This window comes from Pectinophora gossypiella, chromosome 6 (assembly GCF_024362695.1).
Source record: "Pectinophora gossypiella chromosome 6, ilPecGoss1.1, whole genome shotgun sequence".
In the NCBI taxonomy this organism is placed as follows: domain Eukaryota; kingdom Metazoa; phylum Arthropoda; class Insecta; order Lepidoptera; family Gelechiidae; genus Pectinophora; species Pectinophora gossypiella.
The window spans coordinates 15,081,136-15,098,300 of NC_065409.1; the positions used below are offsets into that span (position 1 = coordinate 15,081,136).

The 17,165-nt window shown below is 38.9% G+C and overlaps 3 protein-coding genes across 10 annotated transcripts in view; 1 reads left to right on the forward strand and 2 right to left on the reverse strand.

The window, feature by feature from the left end:
* LOC126367783 (solute carrier family 2, facilitated glucose transporter member 3-like) overlaps positions 1-6,670 on the forward strand; it is a 33,198-nt gene extending 26,528 nt beyond the window's left edge. For all 6 annotated transcript variants that reach the window (XM_050011520.1, XM_050011519.1, XM_050011523.1 and 3 more), the window contains one exon: positions 140-6,670. In XM_050011520.1, coding sequence (XP_049867477.1) covers positions 140-254 — 115 coding nt within the window. In that variant the 3' untranslated portion in view covers positions 255-6,670. The remainder of the gene's footprint in view (positions 1-139) is intronic.
* A 1,473-nt stretch (positions 6,671-8,143) lies between these two features.
* LOC126367874 (solute carrier family 25 member 34-like) lies at positions 8,144-11,499 on the reverse strand. Of its 3 annotated transcripts, none has more exons than XM_050011654.1 (3): positions 11,272-11,499; positions 10,228-10,376; positions 8,144-9,055 (listed from the first exon to the last, which is right to left on the reverse strand). In XM_050011654.1, exons 2-3 carry the CDS (start codon positions 10,361-10,363, stop codon positions 8,850-8,852), a joined length of 342 nt encoding a protein of 113 aa, XP_049867611.1. In that variant the 5' UTR covers positions 10,364-10,376; positions 11,272-11,499; the 3' UTR covers positions 8,144-8,849. The 3 variants fall into 3 exon arrangements, with proteins under 3 accessions (XP_049867611.1, XP_049867612.1, XP_049867610.1); XM_050011655.1 differs by having other exon boundaries at positions 11,106-11,499; XM_050011653.1 differs by having other exon boundaries at positions 10,228-11,499.
* Positions 11,500-14,092: 2,593 nt separating this feature from the next.
* Positions 14,093-17,043, reverse strand: LOC126367852 (solute carrier family 25 member 35-like). Its single transcript, XM_050011626.1, has 4 exons — positions 16,761-17,043; positions 16,061-16,268; positions 15,195-15,340; positions 14,093-14,575 (listed from the first exon to the last, which is right to left on the reverse strand). Exons 1-4 carry the CDS (start codon positions 16,822-16,824, stop codon positions 14,364-14,366), a joined length of 630 nt encoding a protein of 209 aa, XP_049867583.1. The 5' UTR covers positions 16,825-17,043; the 3' UTR covers positions 14,093-14,363.
* Between the last annotated feature and the right edge of the window lie 122 nt (positions 17,044-17,165).

Here is a 17,165-nt window from a genome sequence, read left to right on the forward strand (position 1 = left end):
CCGGATCTTGTGAGAAACGGGATAATGTTAGGGGGACGATGATGAGTCAGGTATGGAGCATACTCCACCACGCTCCAGTGCGGGTTAGTTGGTGGCTTACATTAACAAATCGACTAAATAACCGTATCACGCCCACCAGGATGTACTTCCCAGAGACGCGCGGCAAGACACCGACCCAAGTGGCCCAGCTGTGCAGCCGCGGGCTGCGCTCGCGGCCCACCCGCCTGCTGGTCCCGGACCTGAGCGGCGTGTGACGTCACAACAACCGCATCTATGTAGCAGAGTACAAACTCAAGGAGAGAGGTTACTCCATCCATGTTTACTTGCGTCTATAGATGATTGCATCAATTAGGTTTCGTTTGTTCAAAGTGACTGATGTCTATTATAGCTCGTTATATACAGGTGATCAGTTTGACAGCTGTCAAAAATATATATTCCGTATAGCGGGACTACAGACCAGTGAGAACCCTTAGCGTTCCACATTTGATAAATAATAAAAGAAAATAGTTACAAAAGAGACTTAACTAGACAACCGTTCAGTAGTTAACGCTTTGCGGCAAATCTGCGATAAGTAACGTCAAAAAAGAACGATAGTTTTTTTTTAGCAAGACAATAACCTTTAAAAGAGCTATAAAGAAAAACCATACTTAAAAACTAAGGCAATGACAGGTTTCCACCTATATATAGATATCTCTTTCGCACTATTTATTTTGCTTTTTAGCATAGTGGGAAAAAAGAGGACATAAATATTTTGACAGCTGTCAGGCATATTTTCTTTCAAATTCTGAATATTAGTTGTTGGAAGACTTAATTCAAGTACAACCTCAAATTGTCTTCCTGTTCCACAAATTCCTGAAATATTTTTTTTGTTTTAATATTATCTGCCTTGTAACGAAATCTAATCATCTATATATAAATTTAAAAATATAAACAGTAGCTTTTACAAGTCTATAATAGCAACACTAGACAGTGAAACAAAAAAAAATGTCACAGAGTTGCCAATTAATGCTTGTAAAATTCTACCAAATTGACAATTTCATAAAAAGAAATTGCTTTCGATTCCTAATATAAGTCAGAACTGCCAAAATAACGCTCAATTAAAAGTTTTCATTCATGTGTTTCCTATTTGTAATGTGTTCTTTCGGAACTGGCTAGTCTTTTAGAATCTGATACTTTATGCTAATTTTCATCACAATGGTAGAATCTCACTCGAGGGTTATTTGAACGCCGGAAGTCAATATCATGACCATAACTGCAAAAATATTCTAGAATCTTTTATCTTTTTGCAAATATCCAAATATAATGGTAATGATATTGACTTCCGGTGCTCGAAGAACTACTCTCAAACTCGTTGATTATTACAATTAGTAGGACGAGTCTATTACAATTCAATTTTATTTTTTAGAATAAGTTGCGCGGTGAATAGACAGGCGATCAATCGTCGAATGACATCGAAAGTATGCACTCCATATGGCAACATTGAGCTTTTCTACAATAAAATAAAACACGCTTTATTGCACATATAAAAACAACATAAAAAAAAAAACGATTGGCTACTTGACAGTTGTAACAATAAAATATGAAATATGTCGAATATGGTAGTTTTTTAACGATAATAATATCCAATAGTTCTTTTTTATTAAAATCATTTTTAAATATTTTATCTTTACAAAATAAGAATGCGTTTTTTTATCTGTGTATTACAAAACCCGAAACACGGGCGGCCATGGTTGAGGAGCTTCGTGTGACGTCACATTTCACAAAATAAACAGAAGCTATCCGTCAGGTTTCAACTGATACTGTTTGACAGTCTCTTTGTTGAATTGTACCGTCACTAGGCAAAATGTCACGTGACAAACCGTTTTCGCGCGAAATTTAAAATAATTGAAAATGTGTTTTTTTTTTCTAATAAGTATATAAAGCTTTTTCGAGAAATTAATGTGCCTTGAAGGTCCCTTATTGAATGTGTATGGAAATTCTGTCCAGGTGACGTCATCAATAAAAGAGCATTATCTCTAAACATTACGTTTTACAGGATATAATTACGATTGATCGTCTCTATTCAATTATTTTAGCTTTGTTTTTATTTTTTTATTTGGTGTGGGCTATGTTTTTTTTTATACAATATGTAAACATAAGTTACTTGTGTAATTTTGTGTAAGAACAAATAGATTATAGTTTTATTTACTAAATATTTTAGTAGTTTAAAACTACGTAATGTTTTTTTTAAATATAGGTGTATTTAAGTAAAATATTAATATTGAAATTAATTATTTAGGCAAAGCCTAGTAATGCTAATTTGCCTCTACCTTTAGTGGGGTGTTAAAAATAAAATACATCTCGCTTATAAGGAATAAATTTAAAAAGTATACTATCTGGCTATTAGGGTGTGTAAAGTGGTTGACTTTGCTAACTGACTTTTCTGTAATTTTTTGCTAAAGAAATTTGTGTCTTATGGCAAAAATTGCAGATACGTTCGCGACATCAGCGACGGTATGTGTAACAGTACACACGTATGAAAAGTTTGTGATAATCCAAATCAAAAGAGCCCCTATCGCGGAAGGGGGGGGGGATATTTTTTTTATACACAATTATGTCCGGCGCGGCCCAAAAACTCTGAATAAGACTTTATGTGGTAGAATTCAAGTCTTCCTTTCTTATAGTGTCGATGACAAACTAAATAGTATCGGCCCAAAACTTGGCAACAAGTATGGCGCTATCTGCAGCGGTTCATCAGATCCTCTTCAGAATTCAAGTTTGGATCACAGATAATTGATATCACGTGGTTACAAGGATATGTTCCCGCTTAATGACAATGGGACTTGCACATAGCTGGCGAGGAAAGAGTGTATGTACGGTCACGAGTACTAATATGTATACACTTTGAAACCATGTCACATTAACTTTTTTGACAAATTAAACCGTAAGTCTCATTAAATGTCAAATATGACAGTGCGACAGGGTGCAAAAGTGGGTACATGATATTGCTCATGACTGTACGGTCACGAGCATACCCGGCGACTTTGGTACCATGTCACATTAACTTTTTTGACAAATTGAACTGTAAGTCTCACTAAATGTCAAATATGTTAGTGTGATAGAGTCCTAAAGTGGGTACATTATATTGCTCATGACTGTACGAGTAAGTATATGTTTTATACACGTCTGCTTACACCTTCGGGGAAGGAGATGTGATGCTTTGTTATGTTACACAATAATATTTAATACGGCGTAAGCGAATAAGGGCCCTTTTGATTCGATTATCACATTTATAAAGGTCGGCATAAGGGTATTTACCAACGTGTTTTTATACGTTTAAAAACGACCACAGATATAGAATAGGTTTGTATATTAAAGTCAGGCTAGATAGTGCTTACAGTATGTTCAATTTCTACTATATTGAATTTATAATAATCCTATCTATACTTCTACAGTGCTCCTATTTTTTTAACCTAACCTAACCTAACCAAATGAGATACTTTTCACGAAACGTCAAAATGAAAGTTTTCTTTGGAGTTTGTATGGAAATACTGTCCTGTGACGTCATCAATAAAAGAGGTCGTTGTTAGTTAATATATAAATAAAATTCGAAAATATGTCGAAAAGAAAAATGGGATTAATTTTTGACCATCTAAGACTGGCTTCTATTTCTAGATTAGCATTTTATAATTTATCTTTGACATAGTCAAATACCCCTATTATTAGAACTAAGTACACAAACTAAACAACAACGTATTTAGTTCTAATTTTAAAAAGTTTAAAACATCAATAACGTAGTTCTGAATCCAAATGCTGATACATGATAAATCTAATAATTGATGAACATGGAAATTAGCATTCGTTTGTATTCGGAATTGCGATGATTATGAATGACAAAAAAGTTTCTGATAATAAATAACAAATAAAAGAGATGGCAACTACTAACACAACAGTAGAAACATTTTATTTTATTAATTGAACATTTACTATAAGCACTATTTATGGAATGGAACGGTTGTGAAAGTGAGAGACGGTAGTCTGAAATGTCCGAATCTTTTCCATTTTATACTAACAAATAATATGCTGCAAAATGGACGACTCTCTATACTCGTAATAATAAATTGACAGTTTTTGAATACATTCCTGGGTAGTTCTTCGAACACCAGAAGTCAAAATGATTACCGTGAACGCAAAAATATCTTAAAATAATTTGTCTTTTTTGTAAATATCCAGTTAGAACTATTATTAGAGGGGTTCAGAAATGAGACGATAATCTATGGAATAAACTTATTTTACTCGCGCTAAATTCCATCTGAATTCAAAATACACTCCACGCACACGAAGTATATCAAAAATCTGCCCGTAACGGTTGTAACGGTTAGACTGCCCGTTTTATTGAGTCACCTCTAGCGCCATCTATATTTGCTCAGTAGTATTACCGTTGCGTTGTTAATGCCATGTATTCGTCTTCTACGTAGTCCTCTCGCCAACCACTAGATGGCGCTGTTATTTTAGATTACTTCTACTATAGTAGACGACAGGTCGACATGGCAATTCTCTAGTGACGTGACGTTTTCAATATCGATATATTTTTATTATGTATGTAACAAAATGTGAATAAAATAATACCACGTTTTCATTTAAGTTAATATTTATTCATCTGAATCATCTAACGTTAATTTTATTCCTAAAATATTATTCTTAGTTTTCAATAATTTCTATATAATTTTGATTGACCATAAATATTTAGATTAGATTTCTTTTAAATCTATTGTTTTTCTTTTGTGTTAATGTTAATTTCTAATTCAATAAATTATGTGAGCGAGATTATAATCGATAAAAGCGGTCGATACGGACTCGTGCGACACTAAGACTAAGACGCCGCGGGGACTGCGGGTGTGCGGGGCGACCCCGCCTCCGCGGCTCACCTCATGCCCCGATTGCCATGTCGACCTGTTGTCAACAGTATGTATGTCGCCAACTTACGTAAGTTCTAACTGGATATTTGACAAAAAGACCAAAGAGTAAGATATTTTTGCGTTAACCGTAATGAGATTGATCACAGGTGTTCGAAGATCTACCCTTCTCTCCTTACATGCTTGGCTTCAAGTAAACAATATAAGTACAAAATATTTTTATTTAATTAATTCAATTTCTTGTCAATTTTCAAAGCGAGAGTCGTCTTTAATCTATATTTGATTGACGGAAAATCTGAAGACTTACGCCATACGTGCCATTTGTACTTAAAATAGCAGGTTTGCTTATGTTTAATATTACTTATAGCAAAAACAACAGCCAATGTTGTCACGATTTATATTTTCTACAGTTTTCTACCATTTTTCGGTAGTGAAAATTGGCAACACTAAAAATATTATTATTTATATTAGATTTAAAATAAAGTCCGTGTCACGAAAGTCCCGTGGCGCTACTGTCGCAGATTTTGCATAGAATTATTATGACTTGTCTATTAGTTTCACTAAAGTCCGTCCTTCTTTCGTGGCACGGATTATTATTTTAAACCTAAGTATTGCAATAAAGCGGTCAGACTTTCCAACAAAAATGAAATGAAGGGCTTCAAAGTGTAATTGCATTTGTCCAAGAGAAAAAATACATACAATACCATCAGGGTCGACTAGCAAATTATCAATTTCTATTATTATTATACTTTGTTTTTGCCACCACTAGTTTTACTCTTTGTAGTATCATAGAATAAAGAATGTTACTACGTACAGAACGGACACTCTCTGCCCCGCACCAATTCGTATCAGTGCCGAGCTAGATTTACCTCACCCCCGCTGCTCACTTTACTGTAAATGGCGGTAGTCGTAAGCCGTTAAGGAGACAGGGAGAGAACGGACTATCTATCTCGCTCGCACTCACATGGTGAGAATAAGATTTTTGTATGCAGTGTCCGGACTGTAGTAGTAAGGTGGTTAGACGGTGTTTGAGTTATTATGTCGCAATATGACTAAATGTGCTGTATGCTAAAAGCATTACTTCCTATACCTACCACATTTATTACAATAAATTTTCATTTCATTTCATAAGTTGTATTGCAACTTAAGGCTCTGTTCATCCCGATGCTTGCTTGCGTTATGTTATGTCTTATTGATTAAAAGTCTTCCCTTAGATATTGCCATTAACAGCGCTAGCTTTCGGATCCTCCAAGATTTGGTCAGTCCATTAAACCATGCAGTGCACCTCTGTCTGACATTCGTTAAGTTTAACACTTTCACGGACAGTTACTACCGATCATTGTACATTCATTGATAATAGTATTGAGATCGAAACATCGACTGTAGCTGATGTTTGAGGGCCTCTGGAGTAATGACTCCGGTATCAAGGATGACATAGCGTTGCTCATCAAGGGCTCACACTCCCCTAGTATATGGAGAGGAGTTTCAGCTCCCTTGTGGCAGAATTTACACCACTTGAGTCCGTGAAAGTGTTAGGCGACTTCGATGCCGGCGCAAAAGCGTACGCACTTATTAAGCTCAGCTATTAATAATATACCTTCCGTCGCATAAACTAGTTTTAAGTATGGATTTTTGCTTTTGATCCAGTTTTTAACGCATAATTTACGATAGGTTAAGTTTACTTTAGCTCTTGTAATTTTTGTAATGTTAAATGCATAGAATGTATGCGCCGATATTGCGTTTAATTTTTTAATAAAATATATTGGACTCTTTGACATTGTGGTTTGTTTTACAAATACTTATTGATATTTTTTAGTACTAATATATAAAGGTAAGTGTCCACTGAGATCGACAGAGCTTCTTTCTCGCACACTGTAATTGGTTGATACCGCAGGTCTCCGCTTCGCTCCTCTCCTTTCGACTTTGATGGAATACCACCTCTCGAAAGTATTTTTAGCTACCAATCAATCTGCAGCATTTAATTGGTTGATTCCGCAGGTCTCCGCTCCGCTCCACTTTGATGCAAACCCAAACTTTGATGCAACCTCTCGAAACTGTTTTTAGCTACTAGCCAATTTGCAGCTTTAAATTGGTTGATCCCGCAGGTCTCCGCTTCGCTCCTCTCTTCTCCACTGTGAAAGAATCCCACTTCTTGAAATTATTTTTAGCTACCAACCAATCTGCAGCGTAAGTTATTAAACCGTATTAAATATGTTAAAAAGAGGAACTTTTCACGTCGTTGCCTCGGTCAGTCTTCGCACTTCTGGATGAAAGCCACCTTAATCCAGGAAAGCGCCTCTTGATATGAATTATTTGGACAAAGTAAACACCAGATTTTCTTTCACAAAATGACTGTATTTTTTAACAGAATACTTACATTCAAATGTAATTTTCAATAGAAAGGTTGAATTATTGTTCGAATGACAGACTTGCAGGTTACGTTCCTCAAAAACAATATAGAAAGTCCATCATTTTCTAGCTTAATGTTACTTTCGCTTGGTGGTTTGTTTTCGTCACTATAAGGCCTCAAACTGGATGACAGCGGCAGCGGCGCGGCGGCGGCAGCGGTGCGGGGAGCGGCGCGTTCAAATGCTAAGATTTATATTGAAGTGTTCTCGATGGCAGCGGCGCGGGGAGCGGGGTACGAGCGGTGCGCTCTAGTCGAGCGGTGTCTCTGCGTTTGAGTTGACGTAGTGACGTTCTATCGTTGTTATTTCGATAAAATTACAACATGTCATTGGAGGATATAATTATAAAAGCAAAGACGTTAATCATAAAAATAGGAGAATCATTAATCAGTTATGGGTAAAAATAAAAAACGAATTAAATATAGAAGAAATATAAAAGCTTTTGATTGTAACTAGATTCTAAATCGGAATTCATAGCTTCCAAAATATAATCCAGTCTCCACAGTCATTCGTGTATAATCAATCATAGAACTTGTCTGGATGTTGTCTTTGGTCGTGGTAATTTCGTTGAAACTCGCCTTTTTGTTTTCTTTTTGTTTCATTATAGGGATTCAGAACTTCTTTTGCCCATAATAAATCGTACGAAATAAAAGAACTACAATCGAAAATGTGTTGTCGTCGTTTCGATATCGCGTTCATTTGAGACACATCCCTATACCGCCGCAACACCGCGCGATCTGCCCGCTGGCATCGAGAACGGAACAGCGGCCGCCGCGCCGCTCCCCGCGCCGCTATCGCCGCCGCGCTGCTGCCGCTGTCATCCAGTTTGAGGCCTAATATCTATAGCGTCACCTTATAGTGAAAACCACATAAGCGCCTTTTTGACAAAACACATTCAGCAAAATCTCGCTAACATAGTTTCAATCCAAGTAAAAAAATTGTGGTTTAAATTTTTGCCTGCTTGGAATTAATTGGAGAGGAAGAAAATCACATCTTAATCATGATCAGAATGAAACTTTTCAAAAAGGCACTCAACAATGGTATTACGCTACGCAGTTTTGAGTGACGTTAGCATGTTTTTTACTGCGCGAGTACCATTAAGCTGCAGAAGTTGTTTTTCTTAACGCACGCACAGAGTTCACAGCTCAGGAAGGCCAGCTGGACCGCGGGGTCTTCTTGTTTGCGGTGTCATCAGAGGCAGATTTGCAGTCATGGTTACCCTAGGCCAATGGAGTACCAAGCCGTCCTTTTCTCAGCTTTTTTTTTCTCACCTCCGCGTATCCCCTCCATCGGCATCATTGGCTATAGCCAGCGAAACTTTTACAAAGTAACATACATGGCTTCCGCGTTCCAGTGGTCAAGCATTGAGCTCACGATCCGAAGATCCCGGATTAGAATCCCGATGGAGACATGTCACTTAAAACACATTGCGATCTCTAGTTTGTTTAGGACATGGCAGGCTGATCACCCAATTGTCCGAAAGTACGATGATCCGCGCTTGTACTCCATTCCAGACTCTGCATTATAAAACCAATCTCGGTCTTTCTCATCCTTGTACTATATAGCTGTCATTTATGTCTATCAGGGCGTCCCAAAACACCAGCAGTAGGACGGACTGTGGTGCTTGACGTAGGTAATTTGGGAGGAATCCTCTGTAGAATGCGTTGAGACCTTCAGTCACGGCGATCGTACGCGCGCACTGGCTCAACCCTCGAAGTATAATCCTTTTGCCTTTGCACTTCAAATCCACGGCTGAAATCAAGAAAAATATGGATGTTCTATCGAAAACATATTTGGGTTGTATATTTGGGTCGCTTTCTGAAGATCCAGGTTCCATTCAACAATAGACAATAGTCTAATTAATCACTTTGTTGGACTATCATTTATTTGGTTCGAACATAACCGGCTGAATCACCATGTCCGAAAAGATAGGATTGAGTGGGTAGTTCGTGTATTCGAAGAACATCGTTACGTGTAGTATTATTCCTTATTCTATGCCGGAAGTCTATATATGAGTATGATACCTATTTCATTACCGTGAACGCAAAAATATTATAGAATATTTTGTGTTTTTACAAAAATCCGGTTGGAACTTATATAATTAATTATATATCGCTAACTTACGCACCGTAAGACGAAAGATTCTAGGATGTTTTTGCGTTAACGGTAATGAGATTGACCGCAGTGATCGAAGATTTACCCGCTACTTCATTTAGATTAGTCCCGGTTATTATTTATATAAGTACTTACAGTAATCTTTACATTACTGTCAGGTGCTTCTGGTGGTTGTTTGATAACCAGGGTTGGTTAGATTGATAACCAACCTCATGGTCCAATATTAGAACCTGGGACTACTTAGAACTAAGGATCCCTTCTGACCTATAGAGGTAGAAAGTCCAAACTAGGATGATAGAAGAAGAATACCTTCTTCAACCCTGGTGTCAGGGTTATTATTGAGCCGCCATAGGCTCCTGACAAGACTCATGTACTATTAGTACTTAAGTAATAACCGGGACCAACGGCTTAACGTGCCTTCCGAAACACGGACCGTTTTACTTTCGGACAATCAGGTGATCTGCCTGCAATGTCCTAACCAAACCAGAGCCTCACAAAATGACTTTTGTGATATATCCCTACCGGGATTCGATTATCTTCTTTCACCTCAAGGTTGCCTGGCAGAAATTGCAGCAATAAGGCCGCCTGTTGTACTTATCCGGTTGTTACTGTCCTATTATGTTATGCTTATGTGCAAGAAAGATTATTACTTATTGATTGATCATTTTTGATAGATTATTATCGCAGGAGGATCTGATGAGCGCTGCATACTGCATACAACATACGTTGCTAAGTTTTGGACCGATACTGTTTAGTTTGCCATCGATACTATAAGAGGAAGATTGATTGATGAAAATAAATATTATTACGTTGTTCCCTGGAGAGCCTGCGGGCGACGTTGTCAATGGGGGTGGTGGTAGCGCTCTCGGCCAGAGCCGCCATGTTGCTCGCCAGAAACGTAGTCCAGAACTTGCTGTACTGCTGGAAGTATGAACTCCTGTCCATGTAGTCTTTGCAGCTGTAACAGATTAGTAGCCATTTTTAAAGGTACAGAAGATAATTCGGTTAAACGTCGTCATGATGTTGCCAAAATCGCATTTTAATCATACTTTACGGGATGTTTCTAGGTTTAATCAGTCCGAAAACATATGTTATATCTGGCACCGACTGAATGACTTTACAGATCGGAAAACTTGCAAGAAGGATAATATATAGGATCCGGTTATGGTCCCAAATTCAAAAATATCTTTATTACATACTTTGAATCGTCAATTTTTACATTGTAGAACGTCTCATCCACCTGAAACTACTGCAGGTTCTCACAACCTTTGTAGGCGGGGAATAAGACCTGCGGTTCAAATATCGTCTGAGTAAGATTTTTTCAATCTTTTCTCTTTGTCAGTAGAGAAGTGTATTCAATCAAGTATCATACTTCTGCACTACCTTCCTTCTTTTTGTTGGCTTCTGTACTACCTAAAGTGTGTTATCTAAATATATAAAAGGAGAAACTGACTGACTGACATATCAACGCACAGCCTAAACGGCTAAACGTAGGCACTTGAAATTTGGAAGGGACGTAGCTTAGGTACCGTAGAGGTGCACTAAGAAAGAAATTCCCGAAATTCCCACGGGAACGGGACGAAGTCGCGGGCAAAAGCTAGTATCGATATATACAGTGTTATTTTAAGCTGTATGTTTTCCTTAAATAAATAAAATAGAATAAATAAATCATTAAAAAGATACGAACCCGTGTCATTTTGATGTAAGTCACGCGTTTTCCGAACAGGGCAATCGTGGATTTTCTGTTTTCGTGCTGGAGGCCATGTGAAATTGTTGATAATAGACGTCAGAGGCCTTCAAAACTTTAGCGCACAGCTTGTTTACTAGCACAAACATTAAAAAGTCGTACTAACAGAGAAAAGCTAGTGATTTGCGTGGAGAAGGAAGCGGAGTTCCGTAGCACCGCCCGCACAGTGCCTTGCCAGAGAGCCGCGACCCCGCATTTGTTGCACAGGTGCCTTATAGCTGAACAGGTGCTGCGGTGTCGCGGGGAGATTATCGCTTGAGTTCGCGCGAAGAGGAGTGGTCTGCCTGGAAATGGAAGCTGGAAAATTGGTATTCAAAATTCTAGATTAAGTAAATTAAATTCATCTTTTTTGGGGTTATGTATACGTTTTTACAATAAAATACCAGATCATATTTTGAATTTGTCAGAAAATAAAATTTAAAGCTCACGTGAAGCTTACTTTACGTAAAAGAGCTCATTAAGTATAAGATTAATGATTACCTAAATGATAAAAATGTCTGGTATTAAAAGTCTAACTTGTATACCCTCATTGATTTAAAAGATGTGTTGCTGTTGCAGTTTCTTGTCATTTCTTCTCCTTAGCCATAACACTTTGCGAAATGACGTAAATTCAATAATATTATATGACCTTCAACAAGTTTATCCATGATAATTACGTTGAACAAATGATTTTGTTTTCTGGTATCGGAGAAGTCTTTACCATCAGCTCAGCAGCATTCGCGGTCAAAAAATAAGATCCGATGTAGATACCGCATTGTTAGTTTATTTTGCCTACTTCCATAGCCTAATTTCGTACGCTATCTTGCTGTGGGGTCATGCTGCAGATGTCAACAGCATTTTTGTTCTGCGAGCTATTCGGGCGATTTACCAATCGGGACCCAAGACGTCACTTAAAAAACTGGGCTACCTATGGCTCCTTGGGGTTACCTGTAACGGTTGCAATAGCTCCCGATACGGCTCCAATGCCAAGGGAGTTGTGTATCTTTGTAATGCTGGCCTTATTACGCAGCTTCCACGTCCGGTCCGCCTCTTGGTATATACCTAGCCTGGACAAGTCAAAAATTTGAATTTACTTTATACAAAAAATATCCACAAGGTAACTCTTATCTACCGCTAGGATTTTAATGATCATTGCAGAAACAAAATCAGTGTAAGTACTTAAGTACTTTTCACTATATATTGAACTAGCTTTTGCCCGCGACTTCGTCCGCGTGGCGTGTTACAAAAGAGAGATCTTTGTGTGTGTGGGAGTGCATGTCAAATTTCAAGCATCTAACTTATACAGTTAAGATTTTTTCATACAAGTGTTTTTTCCCGCTAACTCCCGTTCCCGTGGGAATTTTGCAATATCCTGTTGCAACTAAGCTTTAAGTTTACTAAGGTACCTGCATGCCAAATTTCAAGTGTCTAACTTAAGTGGTTTAGATTTTTCATACAAAAGGATTTTCCCGCTAATTCCCGTTCCCGTGGGAATTTCGGGAATTCCTTTCTTAGTGAACCTCTACGGTACCTAAGCTACGTCCCTTCCAAATTTCAAGTGCCTACGTGTAGCCGTTTAGGCTGTGTGTTGATATGCCAGTCAGTCAGTTTCTCCTTTTAAATATTTAGATAACATCCTCCTAAATTAATGAGGAATATGCCATGCTGCTTATGACTTTAGAAATCCACACGTACACATTTCGCCTTAGACAAAGTCAAAATAACATCCTGACAGCCACTCAGGGAGATTCAACTGCCTCATCCAAAACCATTAGATGAATGAGGGTCTTTCCAATCGACGTTCCCCAAAAACACGATAGATGGCGTTGTTCACTTTTAACGTGATAATTACCTATTTTCTCATTGCTGGGGTACATAATTATTAAAAAAATTAATGTAATGGCAGAAGCATATACATCTGGATGCAAATTGATCGGGACTAAATTCGATAGATAACTTATTGCTATTCATTGTCATACCAGGGAAGGTTAAAAGGCCATATCGAAGCAATTCATCAAAAAAGCAACATTGCAATTTGACACTTACTCATATAAAAGTAAGTGCGCAATGCAAACAAATGTCTAATAGCAATGTGGCCTTTTTACCCCCCCCCCCCCCCCAGGAATTCACAAGTAAATAAACAAACTTACCTGATGCCATTTGTAAGTAAATGGAACCATAGAGCAGGCACAATACCAAAGTGCAGGCCCGCCAACCCATCTTTTTTCAATACGTCGAATACTGTCGGACATATCTTCGTATTTTGCACTAGCACTTTAGTGTTTATTACGTCAATGGGATGGGTTATAAGCGCTGAGCCGGCACCGGCTAAACCTCCAGTTACGAAGGTTATCACAACATTTTCCAATATCACCTTTTCTGGGCCATGTTGCTTTCTTCTGTGGCGGTAAAGGGGAATTTTGCGACCGGTCTGTGAAAGGACTCAAGACGTATGGTCAAAGGTCGCGAAACTTTAAATTCCAGTTCGTTGATGTCGCTTCTATTGTTGAGAACTTGTCAAGTACTAGACTGAAGAAATTGGGTGCACAATAATTTTATCGTTTTGGCTCGAACTTTTGTGTTATATTACAAGATGCCTGAGTAGGTATTAAGTATTTGAGCGCTTTATTGTTTTTAGTATAGATACATAGCTATTAATAGTAACTAAGAATTTACCTTTGTATTGTACGAAATATTTTATTCTATTTATTTATGTATCCGAGTTGTTTTTGGCGTAGTTATGAAGTTTGTGAGATAGAATGTCATTAGTATTATGTCAATCTTAACAAGAAGGCTTAAGAAGGTAGTATACTCGTAAGTACTTACTATGGAAGCTTTGATAAGTAGGTAATAAGTATTAGGTAAATACTCGTACGTACTATTAAAAACATAAAGTACTTAAAACTAATTTTCTTGCTTGAAACATTTTTAAATAAAACTGCAACAAATAATACTAAAAAAAACAGTTGCTGTTAATTCCAAATTGCGTGACTAACTACCTGCCCTTTTTATCTCTATATAAACGAACGGGACGAAAGATTAATATAAGTTTGGTCCTGACCCTCACAAATAACTTGGGTAAGTCCCTCTTCGAATCGGTACCGTTATCTTCCTGTAATAAATCTTCTATTCGCAGTTAAAAAAAAAATTATAGGCCAGGACTCCAAAGGATTAGTCCTGGACTATTCCCTATGTGCCTGGGAAAATAGGATATTTTAATCATCTTTTCTCATCATTCTTTCCCATGAAAGTTTTCTGCAAGTCTTTCAGGACATCCCAAAACATGAGTAGTAGGATTGATTGGGGTACTTGGCGAAAGTAATATGGCAAGAGGCCCTTGTAAAACGCCAGTGGACCTTCAGTTGTGGCGATCTTACGAGCGCAGTCAGCAACGCCTTGGTATAACACACCTTTACCCAAGTTGTCCACGGCTGAAACAAACGAATCTTCTTAGTCTTCGCACAGACTTCGCGGTGCTACGGCACCAGCACACTGGGGGCGCCAAAATCAACCAACACGACCGCTCTGACCGGCAGCCCCTGATCTAGAAGAGAGCGATTGGGTTGGGCATACCTGCCCTGGACATCATGGAAGTTTCTGGGGGCGCCAAAATTATAGTTTTGGAAAAATAAGACTAGTTTCACATAGCGCATTAAAATATCTGATATGTACTTTTTATAACCATGCATGTAAGTAACTGTTAGTAAGGGAACAAATGGGTTCTGCTTTTAGATAGGCAGAGGGGCGCCAAAGAGACATATCGCATCATTTAAAAAATACTGGGGCCACCACTGTCCTCACGGCAAGATTAGAGGTAATAAAAAACACATTTGCTAGGTAAGCGCGTCCCATCTTAGCACGGAATAGAAGAAAGAGGATGGGAAGGCCCTTACTGCTGTCACCGGTTCAACTCACTGTCTTTTACCGCTACTTCAGCAAACAGCAAACTACGATAGCTCTATGCTTCTCAAATTCCATAGCCACTTTACCGTCAATGTAAGTAGCTATATTTTATGTGATAGACTGCAATACCGGGTAAAATAATCTTACGTTGGTTATAAAGCCTGGTGGTGACGACATCAAATGGCGTGGTGGTCAGGCTCTTGGCTACAGCCGCCACATTGCTCGCGAAGAACGCAGACACATACTTGTTGGAGTGCTTGAACCAGTGGTTCTTGTCCATCAGGTCTTTAGAGCTGAAGGAAATTACCCACGTTAATTTTCGCATCTTATTTAAGTAAGTACTTAAATTAAACCTTGGTCAAATTCTATGACAGGAAAACAACAAAATGGCGGAAAAACAAAATGGCCGCCATACAAAGTTTTCTTATGCTCTATTGTGAGAGGTAGGTGGGTCATTTTCGAACAAATACGGAACACGCGAAACTGCTTTAGCAGCGATGGCACTACGCACCTTTTAGTAAATACATAAATCAACGACCCCCGGAGATCCCGGGTACGAATCCCGGTAGGGACATATCAGAAAAATCACTTTGTGATCCCTATTTTAGTTGGAACATTGCCGGCTGATGTTCAGATTTTCCGAAATTAAGGTGATCCGTGCTTCGGGGGGGCACGTTAAACAGTCGGTGCCAGCTAATATTTACTTAAGTAAGTATGGTATTCGTTACGTGAGCCACGTCAGGGGTCTTTAGGAATTGTGTCATGTTTGCCCCTAATATCTGGCAACCCTGGGATTACTTTGTCTTAAGACAAATTCGCCACTGCTGCATTCGCCATATGAATTAACATAACATAAGCTCACAAGTACATATATCCTAATTGCGGTAGTCAGAGGTACCTACGTACATCCATCGCAAGATGAACTAAGTACCCACACCTCACCGAGCTTTCTGTTAGACCAACGTGATAGGTGGCGAGCCATGTCGCCGTCTATAATGGTCGAGCCAACTGACACGGAAAAACTAGCGATCTGCATGGAAGACGAAACAGAGTTCCGCAGAGCCATCCCGAGGGTGCCCCGCCAGAGTCCGCGTACGCCGCCCTCGCTGAAGATATGCTTCAGTGCTGAGAAGGACCCCTGGTGGTTGTGCTGAGTGCCGACTGCTATGCTAGAGTCTGATGACGACATCAGCTGAGTCCGGACGAGCAGCAGGGGACTGCCTGGAAATAGTGAGTATCGGCATTATTTTTGTCTTCGATGATCAGTGATGCGGCAGTTGCTTCTGTAAAAAACTGGACCTGTCAAATCAGGTTAGGTAAGCAGACCCTGTGAAAAACGGGAAAGATGATGATGATCTCTTATGCGGCATAATGATTCATTTTATTGCCAGAAAGCTACGCCCAGACCCGCATCAATTTAGAAAAGTACGTTTCGAATGAATGCAACTGGGAATCGTACCTTGGAACCTTTAGTTAGGTAATTGGGTTGTCAAGATGTCAGTCATTATACCTACACTCAGGAGATTTTATGATCTTGCCATATTGCTGGGGTGACGGGGCGCAAGGAGGACGCCAGTACTCGTAGTTGTCCAATCATTCATGATTGGACGATTGATTGTCGTCACCCTCAGCGTGACGACAGGCGCCAGCAGTGTGGCATGTTGCCATCCTTTATATATTTCTGCCTTACGTATAGAGTATGCAGCTATATACCTAAAGCAGCCCCAGTAGCTCCTGAAAAAGCTCCGACAACTAATGAATTGCTGAACTTTGTCATGTTGGCTTCATTTCGCAATATACCAGCACGTTCCGCCTGTTGGTAGATGCCTAACCTGTGCAAATAGGAGAAATATGACGAAATATTATCCTATTTTGGGTCTAAGCGTTGGGCTCATGATCCGGAGGTCCCGGGTTCAAATCCCGGCATATATCATACAAATCACTTTACGATCTCTAGTTTAGTTAGGACATACTGGCCGATTACCCGATTCTCCGTAAGAACATGATCCATACTTACTTCGGAAGGCATATTAAGCCGTTGTAAGTTATTAGTCGTTACTAGAGCCAGCTCGCCAGGAGGAGCTCGGTGGCGCAGCGGTAAACACGCTCGGTCTGCGA

Coding starts and splice junctions, on each gene's coding strand:
- LOC126367874 (XM_050011654.1), bottom strand. CDS start 10,363: ATGGACAGGAGTTCATACTTCCAGCAGTACAGCAAGTTCTGGACTACG. Junction 9,056..10,227: donor CAGGCTCTCCAGGGAACAAC/GTAATAATATTT, acceptor TCTTGATTTCAG/CCGTGGATTTGAAGTGCAAA.
- LOC126367852 (XM_050011626.1), bottom strand. CDS start 16,824: ATGACAAAGTTCAGCAATTCATTAGTTGTCGGAGCTTTTTCAGGAGCT. Junction 16,269..16,760: donor AGCTACTGGGGCTGCTTTAG/GTATATAGCTGC, acceptor CACTATTTCCAG/GCAGTCCCCTGCTGCTCGTC. Junction 14,576..15,194: donor CACCAGGCTTTATAACCAAC/GTAAGATTATTT, acceptor CGTTTGTTTCAG/CCGTGGACAACTTGGGTAAA.